This window comes from Rissa tridactyla, chromosome 8 (assembly GCF_028500815.1).
Source record: "Rissa tridactyla isolate bRisTri1 chromosome 8, bRisTri1.patW.cur.20221130, whole genome shotgun sequence".
In the NCBI taxonomy this organism is placed as follows: Eukaryota; Metazoa; Chordata; class Aves; order Charadriiformes; family Laridae; genus Rissa; species Rissa tridactyla.
In genome coordinates this window covers 17,096,810-17,114,027 of record NC_071473.1, presented here as the reverse complement: position 1 = coordinate 17,114,027, position 17,218 = coordinate 17,096,810, and the positions used below count along the sequence as shown (strand labels likewise).

Here is a 17,218-nt window from a genome sequence, read left to right as displayed (position 1 = left end):
AGCGAGGGCGTGTCCCGGGGCGGGGCCGGTGGTGGCGGTGGCGGCGGCGTCCCCGGAGCGGCTCGGTGCCACCGGAGCACCATGAACCGCTTCAAGGCGTCCAAGTTCCGGCACACCGAGGCCCGGCTGCCCCGCAGGGAGGTGAGCGCCGCGGGGCGGTACCCGCCGTCCGGTACCGGGGGGGTGGGCGCGGGGGCGGCGGGGCTGGGGTAGGACCAGCCCCGTAGCAGCGGTGGGGCGGCCCTGGGATGCCGGGGCTCCGGGTCCCGCTGCTGCGGCACCGCCGGGATGCCGGATCCCCCGGTACCCAGACACCGTTTCCCGGTCTCCAGGCCGCCGGTCCCCAGCCCCCTGTCCCGGTCCCCAGCCCCGTGCGACAGCCTCACCCGGGCGGCCCCTCCTTGCCACCCACCACTTCCCACCCTACCATCCACGGGGAGTCTGCAGCCGGGTGCCGGTGAGGGACCCCAGCCCTCTCCCAGGGCGGTGCGGCCCCCCCAGCCCTGAGCAGCTCCGGTGCTGCTGTCTTGGGGTGCCTGTCCCCGTGGTGGCCGGGCACCGGGCCCTGGCTGGCACAGGCGGTTGGCCCCCGGTTCGTGCTGCCAACTCGCCCATGCCTGGCACGCCCCGGGCAGTGTGGGCTTGCCCGTGCCAAGGGGAGAAGCATGCACCCCGAGCGTGAAGTGCTGGGCCCCGCTCCAGTCACCCTGCTTCCGCAGGCAAAGGGGAAGCGCTGGGGCCCCGCGGGACGGTGCTGAGCGCCATCACCCTGCCCGCTGGCTGCAGAGCTTGGCACCGCCGAGGCCGGGCAGGTCTGGTGGGTCTCACCGGGCTGTGGGGAGCCAGGTGGTACCCAGCTCCAGCCCATGAATTCCACGTTATTCCCCATGAATAACCAGCCCCCAACCGTGCAGAGTGTCGTGATCCATCTCGGCTTGCGAAGAGATACCGGGATGGGGTGGGTTGTGCTGGGTGGGCCACACTGGGGAGCATTGTCAGGGCATGGAGCCCTTCCAGGGGGTCCCCAAGCATCTCCATAGCACTGTGGCCGTGAGTGAGGTTGCCACTGCTCCGCCATGGTGGAGGTGGGTGGTGGGATCCCGTGGGGCAGAGGGGAGCTGGCACGGCTAGAGCAGGGTCCCTGCCGGGGACAGCCCCATGTGGGGAAGGGACAGTGTGGACCACTTGCATGGCGCAGGCTGCTTTGGTCACCAGACATGCCAGGGTGGCACACAGGTGCAGGAAGTCGGTACCCTTTGGCATTGACCGTGTGGCCAGAAGAGGAGGGTTTATGCTGGGCGGGTGATGCTGCTAAAAATCTTTGCATCTTGTTGCCTTCCAAAAGAATTGGGGGCCCCCAAGGCCACCGAAATATCTGTCTCCCAGCCCTTGGACATCAGTGCTCTCCTTCCCTGTCCCTTCCTGGTCAAGTTGGCCTGTCCTGTGCTCGCACACCTCTGCACCCAAAACACCCCCCTCAGCTTCAACTGTAGGAGGCGACGTGGTGGCCCCTGTCATGGTGCCTGGCCTCGAGCATCCCAGCATCAGCCGGGACACCGAGGGACAGCATGCTCTCGCCCCAGTGTGCGGGGAGGCATCTGCTCTGCCTCCAGCTGCCTGCTCCAGGCTCGGTACACGGGAGGTGGCCTTTCCGAAAGGCATTTCCCACCCAGGCGTGAAACAGTGTCCCCGGGAAGCGAGGCCACGTCACGCAGCTTTGCGGGGGAGGAGGTGGGAGATGTACATCTCCTCTCAGAACCCATCTCGGGTGTCACAGCGGGAAACGATGTTTGTGTCCCTGGCCGAGCAGAGCGGCTTGTTTACGGAGGCGAAGGCAGACGCTTGACCTGGCTGGATCAGGAAGCGCAGTGTAAACACGAAGGATCAGATCTGAGTCGCTTCTCCCCTCCGGGCAGCGCCTGCAGGGCTCTGCGGGCAGAGGCGCCCTGAAAGCTTCCGCTTTGGTTTAGGGACGTAGGCAGGATGGTACCATGTCCTTTAGTGGCCACCTTGGCATGCTGCGGGAAGGATTGCATCCCCAAGGGCTCCCACACGTGTGGGGGATGTTGTGGGGCTGAGATGGACCAGCCCAGCGGTCCCTGTGTGAAACCTCGCTGCAGGTGTCCCCCGTGGTACCCCCCGATGCAGATGTGGCCAGTGACCCCCCTCGCTGAGGGATCAGTGCAGGGTGAGGGGGGTGTAGATGGTGGGACCCTTCCTCCTGGGTCTCAGTCAGGCTCCAGACCTGTTCCCCGTCCCCACTGCAGCCCCCGTCCCGCCTGCTGGGTGCAGGGAGAGGAGCTTCCCTTCAGCAGGAGAAGGGTTAACGGGTCTGCCACCGAGCTGGCTGCTGTGACAAGGACCAGAGGAAGTGCTGCAGGAACTGCTGCTCTCTGTCAGGCCTCAAAAGGAAGCCCTGCAAGGAGAGGAAACACGGGGCTCGCTCTTTTTGGGGCTGCGTACACAGCTCCCTTCTGTGCAACATGCTGCTTGCAGGGTGTCTGCTGCCCCGCACACCCGGGGAAGCTCTCTGCCGTGCCGGTGGCCACAGGAGGGCACGAAGGCATGGTGGCACCTGTAAAACACCCGCCTTTGCCTGAGGGTTGGACTTGGCCCTGGGTGTGCCGGGGAGCTCATGGTCCTGGTGGCCAGGGAGCTCACGGTCCTGGTGGCCACTTGAGGTCGGGTGTCTGTGTCACCTGGAGCGGGTCCGGCTGGCACAGGGTGTCCTGGTGCCCCACGGGTGCAGTGCTCGCTGTGGAATAGTAGTGAGAAACACTGTAAAGCGGGATTTGGAGCTGTAATGAAGCTCCTTGGCTGAGTGTCCATGTGGGAAGGACCTGTTCGGAGTCATTTATCTGCCCCAGGCAGTCACAGCCCCTGTGATGCTTCACAGCCTTTGTCCCATCCCAAATTCCCTGACATCAATTTATCGCAAAGTCCTCTGAGTCCTTCCCACTGTGGGAGAGCCCAGGGCTGGGACAGTTTTGGGAGAGCCGGGCTGCTCCTGTCTCCCCATTCCTGGCAAAGCTGTCCCCAAAGCCCCCAGCCTCAGCGAGGGCTGCGCTTTTATGCAGGGAGCGTGAGCAGCCACATTGTCCCGTCTCCCCAGAGGATGGGGCCCTAAAAATGTGCCCTATTGGTGTCGGCAGCCTCCAGGTAGTGCCACGTCCATCGCTGTGGGGGCTCTGTTGGGGCTGAGGGTCTCTAGCGATGCTACGCCGATGCTTCATTGTCTCCCCTCCAGCCAAGCTCTGGCCGCAGCGTTGGGCCCCTCCAAAGCGGAGGCATCTCCTGATGTGGGTTTTCCCTTTCCATCCCAGGCCTGGATCGGAGGTATCCGAGCGGGCTCCGTCACGTCCTGTGGGAACCACGTGAAGGCCAGCTGCCGCTGGATTGCGTTCAATGCTGAGGCGGCAGGTGAGACACACGGGAAGGGGTGCCGAGCACGGCTGGGGGGTGGGATGGATGTGTCCCTGTTGTCGCTGGGGCGCCTGGGTGGCCCCATGAACCCCAGGAGGCACAAGGGTGAGGGGAGGAGGCTCTCCCTGAGTTCCTCCAAAGGTGCTGACAGTCCCACATCTGTTGGCTTGCATTGCGAAGCTGGGTGGTCCCACCGTATCCCAGGCTGTGGGGCATTCCTTGGAGCATTGTGTAGGCGATGGGCAGGCTGGTGACCTGCTCCTGTGTCCTCTCCTGCAGGAGTGCTGGGCATCGTGCCACTGGAGTGCGAGGATGGAGGCAAGAGGACCATGTCTCAGCTCTGCTGCCACTCAGGTGAGCTGGGTGTCTGCCAGCCCTGGCATGGCTTGTCCCCCGCCTCCGCCCACCTCCTACCATCCGCAGGAGGCGTTTGGCGGAGGGGGTCAGGTGCTGAGTCCAGCCTGGGATGCTGTGTTGGGCTGTCTGTTTCCCAGGCGAGGGGCTGAGGGAGCTGCTGGAGTCCCCAGGGACCATCACCCACGGGCAGGGTGACCCTGACAGCTCTCGCTGGTGTGTGAGGCACAAGCCGGCTGCAGCCACGCTGGGCTTTTGCGAAGGAGCCAAACTGATCCACGTCCCTTCATCTCCAAGCTGCAGCGAGGTCTGGGCACGTAGCTCTTGCTCATGCTGCTTCTTTAGCACACCCTTCCCATGTTACTCATTGCACGCCCTGAAATTCCCAGTACACCCAGTGCCGGGCTGGCAGAGGAGCTGGGGATGGCATCACCGCGGGTGTACCCGGCTCCAGCAATGGGAGGAACAGGCCAGACCTGTGGCTCCGTGGCCCTGAGCCACTCTGACGTGGGCAGAGCGAGCGCAGCAGGGGGAGAGGCGGCTGGCAGCATTGCCACTGGCAGAGGAGCACACGCTGCAGAGGAGGAGGGCTCTGCCTCCTGCCTGGGCACGGGGAAGGAGTGCTGGGGAGCCCAGGGTACCCCTCTCCTGGTGTCGGAGCAGCAGTGCCAGCCTGGGCGGTGCTGACCCCCCATTTCCCAAAAAAAATTGCACCAGAGCAGCAAGATGGGAGCCGATCCCAGCGTCACCGCTGCCTTCCTGCGTGCGGTGCCTTGGCAGGGATGGGTACGGAGAGCTGCGCTGTGAGCTCTGCTGCTCCCAAGGGAGCGCTGGAGGGGTGCACGGGGAGCCAGTGCAATGTTAATGGCTTCTTAATGAGATTTAGCACGATCCCTTTGAAGCCGGCCGTGCCAGAGCAACGCCTTCGAAGTGGGGAAGGGATTTTTTTTTTTTTCCTCTCCTCCCGGGGCAAATGCAGCAGAGCAAGCTGCTGGCTTTTCGTGCCTCCTGGGCCTGTCTCTCCGCAGCCTCCTGGAAGCGGAAAAGTACACAGTGACCTACTTTCCCGAGCATGCCAAATGCATTCGAGGGGCTGCTGGTGATGGTGCCAGCCTTTCTCCAGCATGGATTTGCCGCCGGAATGGCGAGCAGTGTCCCTGCCGCCGGCACGCTGAGCCGGGGCGTTACAAAGGGGGCCTTGTTGCCAGTATGGCCTCGCTTGCCGGCGTCCGGGCCAGCACAGACGCCCTGTGCCTCCTGGGGATGTCCGTCCTGAAATCAGAGCTAAACCTGGGTGGCGATGGGTTAGACAGGGAGATGCAATGGTGTGGGGCTGCCCCTCAGGGTTCCCATCCCCCACCGAAGGGCTGTGAGACCCTGACGGACAGCGTGGAGGTGCTCAGGCTCTCACAGCAGAGCCAAGCTGCTCCCAAATGCCTCGGTGGGGCTGGATCTGACCCCTGCTGCCCGCCCCCACGTGTGTGTCTGAAGAGCCTGAGGCTGGGGAAGAGCAAAGGTGGGCAGACGTGCCATCTGCAGGGGTCAGATGAGGACCAACCTCTGCCCTTCTCCTTCCAGATGTGGTGACGGACTTTGACTTCTCGCCCTTCGATCAGCTCCTGCTGGCTACAGGCTCTGCTGACGAGATGGTGAGTGCTCAGTGGCCGGGGTCCCAAGGGGGCGCCCCCTGGCCCCCATCATGTCCCTGGGATTCACTGTAGAGCCCAGAGGAGATGGGAGATGGAGGGATGGGAATAAGAGGAGCATGGGATGGAGGGTGCCAGCTTTGGGGAACGGTGTGGGATGTCCCCAGGTTGTGGGGGACAGGGCAGATGGTTGTCAGCCCTCTCCCACCTGGGATGCCCACAGCTCTGATCCCACCCAGCAACGACGAGGGGTCACCTGGTGTCCTCAGGGACCAAAGCCTGGAAAAGCAGCAAGCCCAGGTCAATCGCTGCCGGCACCCAGCTGGGTCCGGCTCCTCCATCTGGGTACTGACCCACCTCTCCCTGGGGCTGCAGGTGAAGGTGTGGCGCCTGCCCGAGAGCGGCCGGGACATGCCCAGTGGCGCAGGGCTGACCCTGGGGCCCAGGGGGGGCCCGGTGGACATGCTGCAGTTCCACCCCACGGCGGACGGCGTCCTGGCCAGCGGCGTGGGGAAGCAGGTCACCGTCTGGGATGTGGGACAGCAGCAGCCTCTGACAGGTAGGCATGACCGTGCCAGCCAGCTCCTGCCCACGACATGTATCTCCACCGTCCTGGTGGCCTGGGCTCAAGCAATGGGCTCAAGTCCAGATCTCGGTGTCACCAAACGGGCAGCATGGGTGGCTTTTTGGGCAGGGAGCATCACAGCCCCTTGTGCCTGTCCCTGGGCTCCCCTATGCTGCGATGTAGCAGTGTAAAAGGCTCCAGTACTGCCTGGGGTGTCTGTAGCAGCTTTGCTGGGGGATCCCCTGGGGTGACAGGTCCCTTTCCCTGCATGTCCCAGCGTGTGGGTAGAAGTGAGCGCCGTGGGCTATTGCTGACCAGCCTTGCCCAGACCTCAGCTAGCCCCACAGTGAGAGGAGGCTGGGCGGCAGCGTTGGAGGTGTGAGCCCCCTGTGGCTTTCCCAGGGCTCCTGCCCTTTGGATGGAGCTGCCAGCAGCGTGGGGATGCTCCCTGCACGGACACAGCAGCGTTCCGGTGGGTCCTGTCCCCTGCTCTGGCTTTCACCAGCCCTTAGAAAAGGCCGTTTCCCCTGGGAAGCGCTCTGGTGCTCACGGGTGGGAGAACGATGGCTCCTGTCCGCGGGAGGAGCCCTGCTTGGTCCCGCTCCTGACCCTGCTTTCCCCCTGCAGCCTTGGACCCCCATGGCGACCAGCTCCAGAGCCTGGCCTGGAAGCCAGACGGCCGCCTCCTCGGCACCTCCTGCAAGGTGAGCGGCTCGCATGGGCGACCTCCCTGCGGCATCGCGCGGCATGGCCAGGCTGGCTGCGCCCTGGTCCTGGGGGGCACACGGTGAACCCGTTTTGGGGAGAAAAGGGCAGAAACGGGGTGAGCGAGCGGCGCCGGAGCCGAGGAGGACAGGAGCACTAGATGGCGCCTGCCACTCGCTGCCCGCGCACTGCCGGACACGCCAAGCGCACGGGTTGTGCGCAGAGCCTGCATGGTGGCCAAGTGCGCAGGCCGAGCATGGCGGCCGACCGAGTGAGCGGGTGGGCTTCCATGCTGGCCGTGCGGGCAGAGCGAGCGTACGGCCGGAGCGAGCCGTCTCCCCTCTGTGCTCAGCGCGCGGGCACAGCGTGGAGGCGAAGCGTGCGGGCCAAGCAAGCTGCCGGGCCCCCAGGCCGTGCATAGAGGCCGGGTGAGGAGGACTGAGCGCGCGAGCCCAGCTGAGCGTGCGGACCGAGCGGGCAGGCAGCCCCCCTGTGCCGAGGGGGGAGGCCAAGCGCGCGGGCTGAGCGAGCAGGTGGGCCCGAGGTGGAGCGTGGAGGCCGGCCAAGCATGGAGGCCGAGTGTGGAGGCTGAGTGAGCGGTGGGAGCCCTGTACTGAGCGAGCAGGCTTCGGAGTCCTCAGGACAGGAAGGACATGGAGTGGGGCCAGAGGAGGCCCCGGAGATGCTGGGAGGGCTGGAGCCCCTCTGCTGTGAGGACAGGCTGAGAGAGCTGGGGGGGTTCAGCCTGGAGAAGAGAAGGCTCCGGGGAGACCTTGGAGCCCCTTCCAGTCCCTAAAGGGGCTCCAGGAAAGCTGGGGAGGGACTCTGGAGCAGGGAGGGGAGCCATGGGACGAGGGGGAAGGGTTTTAAGCTGGAAGAGGGGAGATTGAGATGAGATATTGGGAAGAAATTCTTTGCTGTGAGGGTGGTGAGCCCCTGTCCCAGGTTGCCCAGAGAAGCTGTGGCTGCCCCATCCCTGGAGGTGTTCAGGGCCAGGTTGGAGGGGGCTTGGAGCAACCTGGTGTGGTGGGAGGTGTCCCTGCCCAGGGCAGGGGGTGGCACTGGGTGGGCTTTAAGGTCCCTTCCAACCCAAACCACTCAGTGATTCTATGACCCCGAGCCGTGCCGTGGGGTGCAGGTCAGCCCCCAGCAGCATCACTGTGCTGTGTCATGCCATGTGAGTCTAGCCAGCACGGTGTGCACTCCCCAAATAACACCCCTGGCAGCAAGGCTGGCACCAGTGCACCTCCCTGCTGTCTCTGCACACCAGCCAGCCCTTTCCAAAGGTCATCCCACCCCCAAATTTGGTTGGCGCGGGGGGGCTCACTCCCCTGCCAGTGGGATGCTGGGGAGCGCAGGCAGGACAGCGTCCGAGAGGTTGGGCTCCAGCCCTGGCTCTACATTGGAGGCTTCCCCCTTCTCTGGGAGCAGTTTTGAGGTTGTCGGGGTCCTGGTGAGGCTATGGGGTTCCTGGGGGTGTGCCCCTGCCCACGATGTGGGACAGGACCTTAAAAACTTCCAAGCCCCATCCCTGGAAGTTTTTAAGGCCAGACTGGATGGGGCTCTGCGCAACCTGATCTAGTGGGAGGTGTCCCTGCCCATGGCAAGGGGGTTGGAACGAGATGATCTTTAAGGTCCCTTCCAACCCTAACAATTCTATGATTCTATGACCTGGGGGACACTGTGCAAGCCATCCACAGGGGCAGGCCCTGCAGGCAGGAGAGTGATGGGCAGGAAGGAGGGGGGCTGCTCGCTCCAGCCTTCTGCCTAATACAGGCTGACATCCCGCTGGCCCCGGGGTCCTTAACCCTCCTCTGTTTTCTTTTTATCTCAACAGGACAAGAAACTGCGGATCTTTGACCCCCGAGCAAGCCCAGCTGCCTCCCAGGTATTGTCCCTCCCGGGTGCGCTGGGTGACGTGGTGCGGGCAGCCCTGCCTGCTGTGGGGTGCCTGCTGCCCGCCATGGGGCGGGCTGGGTGCCCCAAACAGCCCTGGGACAGCCTGGGAGAGGCAACGCGACGGCATGGGCTGAGGGCAGGGGGAGTGGGCAGCTTCCTCCTTGGCCCCGGTGGGGTTTGGCGCAGGGGACCCCTGCCCTCCCGCCGGGGCCGGTGAGCTCTCCCGGTGCACTGGCAGGCTGCTGCCAGGGCTGGCTGCCTGCGGGCAGCGATCCCGAGTCCCGTGGGTACGAGGGCTGCGGGCTCCCCGGCTCTGTGGGAGCAGGGCGAAAGGCTCTTGGGGACGAGGACCTGCCAAGGGTGAGGGCTGGGCGGCTGGATCCGCACAGCTCAGCAAATAGCAGCGATTAGGCAATAAGTAGAGGACTTAAGCCTTGACGTCGAGTTTAAACAGCCTCTTATTAGAGGTTTCCTGTGGCTTGGGGGCTCTGGCTGCCGACAGCCAACGGCCCTTGCGACTGGAAGCCTTTGGGAGGGGAGGGATGCAGTGGAGAGCAGGGCGAGATAGCTCTGCCGCTCCTTGTGTCTCTCCTGCTGCCGGTGTGCGCGTGTCCGTGGGCTCGGGAAGCTGATGGCTGCCGGTGCCTGTGCTCCGGCACGCCAGTAACCCTGGGCACCGACCGGAGGGAGCCAGTGCTCCAGTGCTGTGCTGTGCCGGGGCCGCTGCTGCCGCTGCCCCTGCATGGAGCCCGGGTGCTGAGCTCCTGTAAGACCCCTGGGTGCTTTTTGAGGGTGCCCTGATCCTTCAGGCAGCCTTATAAATACACCACCACCATATATGAATATAAACCCAGCGGTTACACGTGCAAGCCAGCCAGGGCAAATTGCTCCCAGCCCTCAAGCGGCCCCAGTGACGCTCCCCTGCTCTGGGTGCCACCCGGCGTGGCTGGAGGCTACCCATCCGCCATTTGATCCCAAATCCATCCTGTGCCCATCCTCCGCCGGCCTCGGGCACTGCTCCCCTCCTCGCCTGCCCCCGGCTTCTCCCCCTGCCAGACCTGTCGGCTTCTATAGCGGCGTTTCGGCAAAGCTGCGAGGGCGATGGGCTCGAGCCAAGTCTCCCGGGGAGGGTGGACTCTGTCTCGCTGAGCTATTAAAAATAACGTGTGAGTGATGGTGGCTGTTCAAAGCAGGCAGCTCGCTTCCCTCCGCTGCCGTCTGATCCAGCCCGGGGCCGGCGCTCGGGGTTTGCCAAGAGAAATATGCACCTTCGCTGCTGGGGCTGAGCGCTGCCGTGCCGCAGCCCTAACCCCGGCCGACTGAGAATTGATGAAGATGTTTAGTCTTGGAGAAGTACTGCGCTGAAGGGGAAAACTTTAAAATGCCATAAATCCTCTGGAAGTTTGCACAGGACTTGCTTAGCCAAGAGGAATAACACTCCTGTGTTTTGTTTTGGTTTTTTTTCTTTTTTTTTCCCCCGTTGCTGGAGGGCCGGGTTATTTGGAAAGGCTCCTTCTCCCCCCGGGCCAGTGCGGTTACGAAACCGGGTGATGCCGGGGCCACTGTATGGTGCCAGCACCTTGCGAGCTCCCGGCTTTGAAGTCGCCCAGGGTTTTTTTTTTCGGAGAGGTGAGCGGTGTGATGGGTTTTCCAGCTGGTCTGGCCCCTGTGGCGCCGCAGGCTGGGTTTCCTCCACAGCAGGCGAAGGGCTGGGGCTCAGGACCGCCGCCGGCTCACCCCGCTACCTTTGCGGCATACGGTGCCGGAGCCAGCCTCGGCAGAGGGCTGCTCCTCCGGCTGGTTTTCTTAATTTGCCAAGCCTGCCTCATTAAAGCGTTCCTTTTTTTAGAGCAGGGGAAAAGGATGAGAAGGAGCTAAAAGAGCCCTGGGGGAGGAGGGGTCCCCGCCACGGTTCCGTGATGCCTGATGGCGCTCTCGGATGCGGCATGCATGGGGCTGGGGACCGAGGATGGATGATGAGGAGGGTGACTGGCAGGATGCCCGCGCCCCATGGCCGTGCCCCGGCGGGGGCCTGACTCCCCCCATTCCTGGCTATGGCCGTGGCAGCTATTTTGAGCAGCGGGCAGGAGCGTGTGACGCAGCGAGAGCAGCATGGCCGGGCTCTGGCTGACCCCACAGGGTGCCCAGTTACGTACCCAAGGCCCTGATTTCCCTTGGGACAGCAGTGGCCTCACCCTGCTGGACACCCAGCCCCTCATGGCCGGTCTGGGCTAGAGCAGGGAGCATTAGGGCATTAGGGTTGTGCTTGCACCCCGTTGCTCCTCGGGGACCCTAAGCTGGCAGTGGAGATGCCAGGGCCACCCCTTTGTTGCAGCGGGTCCTGCCACGGTGCCTCCCCGTGCCTGGCTGGGTGCGGGTGTGAGTGCCACCATCCTTCTGGAGCGTTCCCCTGAGTCCCATCATCTGCTTCATCCCCTCCCAAGGCCGCACTGCCCCAGCCACAGCCCTCCCTCCCCTCCCACGGGTGCTGGTGGTCGCCCTCCTCGCCTTGACCCCTCTCGCTGGAAGCGAGTCACATCCTCTCCCTCCCAGCTTCAGCTCTGCCGTGGCTCAGGGCTCGGCGCTTCTCCCCTCCCACCCCGCAGTGCCTGGGCAAAAGCCACAAAACGGCCATCCCCACTCTCTGTGGCTGGTGGGACAAGACGGGCATGCGGCACCCTGACCACACAGCGGGCTGGGGTCTTGCCCCTCCTCTAAAGCAAAGCAGGGTGCGCACAGTAATCCGGGCGGGGGGTATGGAGAAATTATTAGACCTTCAGTAGGTGCGTATCATTTATACATCAACCAATATACATCTGCTGGGGGTGCAGCCTCAAAAATATTTATTGCCATGGGTGTGCAAACCTTAAAAAAAACCCCAAAATGCTTGGAGATGCTGCTGGAAAGAAGGGAGGTGGCTCGCGGTGGCAGAAAGCTGCTACGTGGGGGGGACTGTCCCACGCAGTGCAGCCCCACGCAAGCCTGTGCCCTGGTTTGGTGTAGCAGAGCGATGTCTGCCGGCCGCAGCATCGCTCCGCAGCCCACGGCCGCATCCCGCCCCCGCACGCCGCGCGCATCTGGCCGGCACCTGGCTCCCATTACAGAACGCGGCGGGCGCCGCCGGTGTCGGGCTGCGGGGCCGCCGCCGAGCGCGGCCAGTGTGGGATGGAGAGGAGTCGGCTTCGTTCTCACGAGAAACTGCTTCCCCCGCCGGCGTTTGGGCAGGACCGGGGGCGAGGGAACGGCCGCGCACGCCGGGCGAACGCACGTTCCTGCTCACGTTTTAATGAGCTCTGTTTTAATGAGCCGGACTGGGGCTAAGGGCAGCTGGGGACAGCTGGGAAGGGTGTCCCTGTGGGTTTGTCCCCACCGTGGGTTTGTCCCCCCACCTCGTGGGCCATACCGGGGACAGGGCTCAGTTCCCAGGAAGACCCGGGCCTCGCAGCCCCCCAGGCACCCGGTGTGGGGCAGGACTGCACTGTCCACCCGGACTGAGATGTCCCACCTCTGCCCATGGCCCTGAGAGGGGAGAGGGACTCCAGCCCCTCTCTCAAACTGTCGCCACTGTCCCATGGGCCACATGAGCCCCTGCCATGGTGGCGGGGAGAGGGTCTCTGTGGGCAGCGTGGCCATGGTGGCAGGGTGATGCTGTGGTGAGGTGGGGATCCAGGCTAGGCTGGCCCAGCCGTGCCCACAGTCAGGACCCCACAGACCCCGATGTGTCACCTCTGCCCAGGATGCGGCTGTCAGCCCGGGGCTGGTTGGGGACCGCTCATTGGGCGAAGGCGCATCAGGACATAGAGAGACTTTTAGCCTTCCTCTCCCCCAACCCCATCGGCGCGGGATCCCACGCCGGGGTCACCCCGGGGGTACCTGACTCCCAGCCTCGGCAGTGGCTTCCTCCGGGCTGGGGGAAGGTCCGCAGCATCCCACATTCCCAAGGAGACCGTGGGAAGCTTTGAAAAAGTTGGCCTGGCTCTAGGCTGCCTATTTATAGCACCGCACGCTCGGCGCTCTCATGCTTCTGTTCCCCAGCGTAGCTGCACGGGACTGTTTATATTTCCTCTGCTCTGCTTCCCCCTCGGCCGTCCTTCCCAGGAATGCCGCTTGGTATGGCAGACATGGGGAAGTCAAGGAGGATTCGGGATGAGCCGGCAGCATCGCCAGGGATGTGGGTCCATGGGCACCCACCTCGCCTGGGTGCCCTTCCCTCGCCGGCTTGGCAGGGTGCAGGTCGGCGTCGGGGATGGGGCTCCAGCACGGCATTTCGGAACACCCCCCGGCTCATTGTCCAACCTGGGGCTCCCGGCAGGCTCATAGTCAAGAGGGCAAAGGTGTTTTGGGGATTTAAGAACAGCCTCATAGCAGGGCTTGTGGGGCCAGCGGCCGCAGGAAGAGATGCGGGAGAGGAGGGACATAGGTGATGGCTGCTGGATGCTGCTTTCTGCCCTGCTCCCATCCCAGCCCCCTGCCTGAGCATCCGTGCCGAGGTGGGAGCCTCCGCAGCCATGGGGGCTGTCCCGGAGGGAGCACGCTCGCCCTCCTGCCCTTGCTGGGGCAGTGGCATCCTCGGGGACGTTGCATTGGCCTTGCCGAGGGCAGGAGGGGCCGGATGGAGCCGGGGGCTGTTCTGGCAGTGGGGTGTCAGAGGCAGAGCCTGCCCAGCTCCCCGGGATGCGGGGGCACCGTGGCGATGCTGGGGGGATCAGGGAGCATGGGAAGGAGGGGGGGTCACCCCATTCCCTCCCTACACAGACACCCCACACCCGGCAGCGGGCAGGGGCAGTGCCAGCAGTGTGATGGCTGCCGGAGCATCACTGCCACCATGTCTGGTGGCTGGGCTCCCTGCGGATCCCTGGGGGCAGGACACAGCTCAGGGTGTCCCCAAGTTCTGGGCAGAGACCAGGAGTGGGGCTGGCCTCGGAGAGGCTGCTCTGCTCTCCTGGCCACCTCTGGAGTAACCGGGATTTGGCAACCGGGGGAGATCACATTCTTGTGCCGGGAGGAGGAGGATGCAGAGCCGTGGTTAACCCCCTCGGCTCCCCAGGAAGCCGTTCCTCCTGCCCCTCGCTGCCTTGTGGCGTTTGAAGGGAGCGATGGCTTCCCCCATGTGCATGGACCCATCCTTTGGTACGGGGAGGAGGTGTCTGTCCCCAGAGCCTGGGGGGACCCCTCCTGCCCTGGCACCCGCTGGCAAAGGGATGGCTCAGCCCGGCTCTGGTGTCTCCTGCACCCACGTCGGTCCCTCCGCTGGGGCTGCTTCCCACGGGGGTCAGATGCTCGCGGTCTGCTGGCCATGCCCATGCTCTGCCAGCCACAGGCATGGGAAGGGCTGAGCTGTCCTGGCCTCTGCTAGCCACAGGGCCTCTGCCAAGGGCAGAGCTGTGACCCCGCCACAGCTACCTCCCACCCATCCAGCCCCCCGGCTCTGCCCTGGGCTCCTCATCCCGGGCTCTCCCTGCCCTGCATCCCTGCTGAGCGTGATGCTCCCCGCGGAGGCAGGGATCACCCTGGGGATCACCCCGGCGCCGGAGCAGCATTTGCTTTGTGTCGAGCTCTCCCAGGCAGCCGAGGAGCTGAAGGCAGTCGCTCCCTGCGGGCAGCTGTTACCAGCTCGCCGGGACCCGCTGCGGCATCGCTGCCAACAGCTGCAGCCGACATGCCGGCCCTGCTCCCCCCCCCGGCAGCCCCCCGCATCCCGCAGCGGTGGGCTCCGGGACTGCACGGGGAGCAGGGCTGGGGACCCCCGTGGGTACCAGCACCGTACCCCAGCCTGTGCTGGGAGGGATGGGTTGAAATAGAGAGAGGAACGATCCCGGGAAAGCCTCCCTGTGCTGCCGATCCAGCCCCCGGCAAGGAGCACAAGCTCCCCCCAGCCTGGGCTGCCTAAAACCAGCTGCTGCACAATGAGCTGGAGGAGGCTGGGCTGCCGTGGTGCTGGCATGGCCGGGGAGCTGGGAGGCCTCCTCGGCTCCCCATGTGCCAGCCCAGAGCTGGTGGGCTCCTCTCAGCCTGCCCAGGGGACGAGCAGCTAGGGAGGGATGCCCATCCCTCGGTCAGCGGCTGGTCCCCTGCTCCAGGGACACGGGACAGGGGTCCCAGCATCACCCTGGGATGGGTGCCGGCGTCTCTGCCACTCCAGGGACCCACAGCGGCCCCACAGCCACCCCAGGGCTCTGCGCTGACCGAACCACACTGGTGTCAAACATCGGTGCCAGGTCACACCGCTCCATCCCTGCTGAGACCCTCAGGCACCGGCAGGGAGGACATGAGGCCCCGCACGCTCACCTCTGGCAACATCTGCACAGCCGGGTGCCTGAGCCACCGCCCCAGCCCCGGCCTCCCTGCATACTTGCTGCCATACGTACTGCTCAGCCGGGATGGAACTAATGCGGAAAACATGGCCCAGCGCTGCAGCCGGCACAACGTGGGCTGGGAGCAGCGGCGGCATCGCCCTGCCCTCTGCCAGCCGTGCCACCCGCCCCGGGGGGCTGTCACCCACCGTCGTCACCCACTACCATCACCCGCTGCCGTCACCCGCTGCCGTCTCTTGGGTGCTGTGCTGGATGGTCGGGGGGACCGGCGGTGCACGGGAGCCAGTGGAGCCGGCACGGTCAGCTATCGAATCTCCAGCTGTTGAGTTTTGGCTGCCGCAGCCGCACGGCTCAGGTGCAGAAGTGCTCTCCCAGCCCATGAGCAGGCTGGCCCCAGCTCTCAGGGTTTCCATCCCTCTCGGCACCGATCCTGGGATGTGTTCCGTTCTCCAGGCCCTTCTCCTCCCCCCAGGAGCCAGCTCTGGTGCCAGCGTGTAGGGGACGGGCCCCTCCTGCCCCACATCCTGCAGCCATGGCTGGGAGTGCTGGGCTCAGCTTGGCCAACGCTGCCTCTTCCAAGCGAGCCGCACTGGCTGGCGAGCGCTCTGTTTGCGCTGGCAAGGGGGCTGGCGTGCCGGAGCCAGGGGGAGGATGAACTTGGCACCATGTGCCTTCTCCCACCCCGGCTGCAGGTCTCTCCAGAGAGCAGGCATCCCGCTGGGGCCGGTGGCCAGGAGCAGAGGAGGCTGCTCCCGGTGGGGCTTCTCTGGTAGGGGGGGTGGGAGATATGGCACCTCTGTGTGCCCTCACCGAGCTGCCGCCGTGGCAGAGCCTCGCTGGTGGTCACAGTGGCCATCATGGCCAGTGCATGGTGCTCACAGCGAGGGGGATGCAGCTCCTCCGGCACTGGGGTCACCGTGTGCGTGTCAGCCTGAGGCTGTGGACGCGTGAGCACCCCGTGCCCTCCTGTCCCTACACCGGGTCTTCCCTGCCCTCCACAAAGGTGCCGGAAGCACCGCGCCGGGTTTAGCTTTGGCAGGGCCCTCTGTTTTTCCATGCCAGCTCCGAAATCGTTAGCAGTCTTTTATTGGCGCTCGGGAAACGAGAGTGGGGAGGGGGGGCTGCAAGCGCTGCCTGCGCCGTGGGGCGAGCGCTGGCTGCCGGCTCCTGCTGGGATGCCGGGAACCGCAGGACCCATCTGGGGGCCACATGGGAGCCAGCAGGCGGCAGGCAGTAACGCATACCCTTCCGTCCTTGGCAGAGCATCACCAGGGCACGGGGGACACAGCAGGCTGGGGACGGTGGGCACGATGAGGTGGTGCAGGTGGACAGGATTAGGGCGGTGTGGGGAGTGTGGCTGGGATGAGTTTGCCATCGGTGTTTCAGTAGCATCCGGACACACGCCAGGCACCTACAGCTGGGATTCAGCACGGATCAAGAGCCCAGGGAGGCAGCCGGGGAAGTAAGTCCCTGTCACTCCGGCCATGGCTGCAGTCAAGCCTCTTCTCATGTCTGCTGGCATGGAGCAGCTTCCTTGTGGCACACCAGCCCATTGCCCCCTTGCCAGGCACGGGGAGATCCCCTGGGGACCAAGGGGCCACCCCGTGACCCTTCATGCTCACGTTACCTGCTGCCACCCTCCACTCCTCACCAGGAGCCAGGCCAGCCGCTCCACACAGCAACCACACCGGCACCGGCACAGGGTGGGTGCTCAGGATTGTCACCGCTTGCAGGCTGTCCGCACCACACTGTCACCATTGGCGTCTCTCAGCGGGGCCGGGAGCCAGTGCTCGGCTCCGTGCGCTCAGCCCCGCGGCGGTTCACGGCTGGTGAAGCACACGTCCCGCGCGGCGTGCCCGCTGCGGCCGGCGGTGACGCTGACAGCCGTGTCTCCTGTGCCTTGCAGAGCGTCCCGGGACACGAGCACAACAAGGACTCACGGCTGCTCTGGATAGGCTCCAGCGATTGCCTCATCTCCGTCGGGTTCAGCCAGGTACGGTCCTTGCCGGGAAAGTGGCCCTGGCGCTACCAACGTGTCCCAGCCACGCTCCCTGCCGGTGCTTTTTTTGGGTGGCCTGTCCCCCACGAAAGCAGGAGGACCCCTCACCAGGTGACCTGGCTCTTGCTGGGGGTCAGGGGGAGGTTGGCTGGTGAGGGAGGTGCCCGCTGATGCCGTGTCTGTGTCCCTGCAGATGCGGGAACGGGAGGTGAAGCTGTGGGACACGCGGCGGTTCAGCGGGGCGATGCTCACAGTGGCACTGGACACCTCACCCGGGTAAGGACGGGGACTCGCTGCAGGGCGGGAGGGTGGG

At 65.0% G+C, this 17,218-nt stretch overlaps 1 protein-coding gene across 3 annotated transcripts in view; it reads left to right on the top strand.

Annotated features, from left to right (window-relative positions):
* Window positions 1–20: 20 nt before the first annotated feature.
* LOC128913448 (mitochondrial import inner membrane translocase subunit TIM16-like) overlaps window positions 21–17,218 on the top strand; it is a 40,890-nt gene continuing 23,692 nt past the window's right edge. For 2 of the 3 annotated variants that reach the window (XM_054211052.1, XM_054211049.1), the window contains exons 1-9: window positions 21–141; window positions 3,324–3,420; window positions 3,703–3,777; window positions 5,356–5,426; window positions 5,799–5,982; window positions 6,616–6,692; window positions 8,531–8,581; window positions 16,813–16,899; window positions 17,099–17,181. In XM_054211052.1, the coding sequence (XP_054067027.1) occupies window positions 82–141; window positions 3,324–3,420; window positions 3,703–3,777; window positions 5,356–5,426; window positions 5,799–5,982; window positions 6,616–6,692; window positions 8,531–8,581; window positions 16,813–16,899; window positions 17,099–17,181 (785 nt within the window). In that variant the 5' untranslated portion in view covers window positions 21–81. Of the gene's footprint in view, window positions 142–3,323; window positions 3,421–3,702; window positions 3,778–5,355; window positions 5,427–5,798; window positions 5,983–6,615; window positions 6,693–8,530; window positions 8,582–16,295; window positions 16,369–16,812; window positions 16,900–17,098; window positions 17,182–17,218 lie in introns of those variants that run through there. The other variant, XM_054211050.1, reaches the window with a different exon arrangement.